The sequence below is a fragment of the Aplysia californica genome, unplaced genomic scaffold (assembly GCF_000002075.1).
Source record: "Aplysia californica isolate F4 #8 unplaced genomic scaffold, AplCal3.0 scaffold01101, whole genome shotgun sequence".
NCBI classification, from domain to species: domain Eukaryota; kingdom Metazoa; phylum Mollusca; class Gastropoda; order Aplysiida; family Aplysiidae; genus Aplysia; species Aplysia californica.
Genome location: NW_004798371.1, coordinates 204,536 through 206,610, shown reverse-complemented (window position 1 = coordinate 206,610; position 2,075 = coordinate 204,536). Strand labels below are relative to the sequence as shown.

General features: G+C 42.9%; 1 protein-coding gene across 1 annotated transcript in view; it reads left to right on the top strand.

The window, feature by feature from the left end:
- Positions 1–483: 483 nt before the first annotated feature.
- LOC101857614 (vacuolar protein sorting-associated protein 13A) overlaps positions 484–2,075 on the top strand; it is an 8,545-nt gene continuing 6,953 nt past the window's right edge. The window contains exons 1-3 of the mRNA XM_005111690.3: positions 484–610; positions 1,120–1,233; positions 1,663–1,738. Of these exons, the coding sequence (XP_005111747.3) occupies positions 1,132–1,233; positions 1,663–1,738 (178 nt within the window). The 5' untranslated portion in view covers positions 484–610; positions 1,120–1,131. The remainder of the gene's footprint in view (positions 611–1,119; positions 1,234–1,662; positions 1,739–2,075) is intronic.

The following is a 2,075-nucleotide window of genomic DNA, read 5'->3' as shown; positions in this document are numbered from 1 at the left end:
GTCATACTCGTGTACCAATCATACACGTCATACTCGTGTACCAATCACACGTGTCATACTCGTGTACCAATCATACGCGTCATACGCCAATCATACACATCATACCCGTCATACACGTGTACTCATCATACGCCAATCATACACATCATACGCATATGTCCTACACGTCTACACATGTACACTTCACGCGCGTGTACACCATCATCGCATGATATATCCTACACACGGTGCACACACCGTACACATATGTCCTACACGTCTACATGTTGTACACATCGTATCACATATATCCCACACGTCTACAAGGCGTACACATCATACACATGATATGTGGGTGATTGGCGGGTGCTCTGGTGTGGTTTGCTTCTCCTTTCCTATCAAACATCTATCATCCTTATCTACCCTTCTTCTTTTTTATGTTTGTTACTCTCTTGCAACACCTCTAATCTTCTGGCACTCATATGGCCATATTGTGTTGCAAGTGCTGTAAAACTCTTACTAAAACAATTTTTTTTAAACCCATTTCAGACTGGGCTACTTTGAGCGCAACCACAAGTTCTACAACCCCAGTCAGCTGACCAGTGAGTTTGTCCGTCACTACAGCAGTCAGGTGAGTGGGTGGTGGAGGGTGACACTGTCAACTGACCTAATTTTTGTCATTTAACTGACCTACTTTATCTTGTCAACAAACCTAGTTTTTGACCTTCAACTGACCTACTTTATCTGTCAACTGACCTAGTTTCTGTCCATCAACTGACCTAGATTCTGTCCATCAACTGACCTAGTTTGTTCATCAACTGACTTAGTGCATGTCCTTCAACTGACCTAGTTTGACCATCAACTGACCCAGTTCATGTCCTTTAACTGACCTAGTTTGTCCATCAACTGACCTAGTTTCTGTCTGTCAACTGACCTAGTTTCTGTCTGTCAGCTGACCTAGTTTCTGTCCATCAACTGACCTAGTTTCTCTCCCGTCAACTGACCTAGTTTATGTCCATCAACTGACCTAGTTTGTCCATCAACTGACCTAGTGTGTCCGTCAACTGACCTAGTTTCTGTCCGTCACCTGACCTAGTTTCTGTCCGTCAACTGACCTAGTTTCTGTCCTCCTGTCCCCAGGCTGTGAAACAGATGTATGTCCTGGTCCTGGGGCTGGACGTCCTAGGAAACCCGTTTGGTCTGCTGCGTGGTCTGTCCGAGGGCATCGAGGACCTCTTCTACGAGCCGTACCAGGTCAGTCTAAATATAGAAACTGAAAAAACCCCGAACAAAAAAAAACCAAACAAAAAAAAACGAAAATAAGGGAGCCCTTTTCAACTGTGATCCCAATTTGATGATTACTTACTCTTCATTCTAAAGCTTTTCTTCAGTTATCAGTGCTTTTTGCAATTGAAAATATGTCAGTGGGGGTGTGGAAATGTTAATGATATTCATTAATAATAAATAGCATTTGTATACGCTACATTCCCACTCAACAACAAGCTCTATGGTTTTACAATTTTTATTTTTTATATTTTTTGTAAGTGTTTTATTCCTCTCGCAGTTTACAATCTACATTCAAAATCTTTTTGAAATAAAAAAAAAAATTTTTTAAAAGAGCCTGAGTTAGGTAACTGAAGTGGCTCTCATTGTCTGTTTGTTTGTCTGTCTGTGCGTCCCCAGGGGGCCATCCAAGGTCCAGAGGAGTTTGCCGAGGGTTTGGCCTTGGGAGTGAGAAGTCTGTTTGGTCACGCTGTTGGTGAGTGGCTCGGTTGGGAAAAAATGAAATATTTTCGTTTAAAAAAATATTTGTGTGAGGCGTCATGGCCAAATCACGTGAGTGGTTGGCGGGCGCTCTGGTGTGGTTTGCTCCTTCTTTCCTATCAAACATCTGTCGTCCTTTTCTCCTCTGTGGGTGGTTGATGGGTGCTCTGGTGTGGTTTGCTCCTTCTTTCCTATCAAGCATCTGTCGTCCTTTTCTCCTCTGTGGGTGGTTGGCAGGTGCTCTGGTGTGGTTTGCTCCTTCTTTCCTATAGAAAACTATCGTCCTTATCTCCCCTTCTTCTTTTTTATGTTTGTTACTCTCTTGTAACACC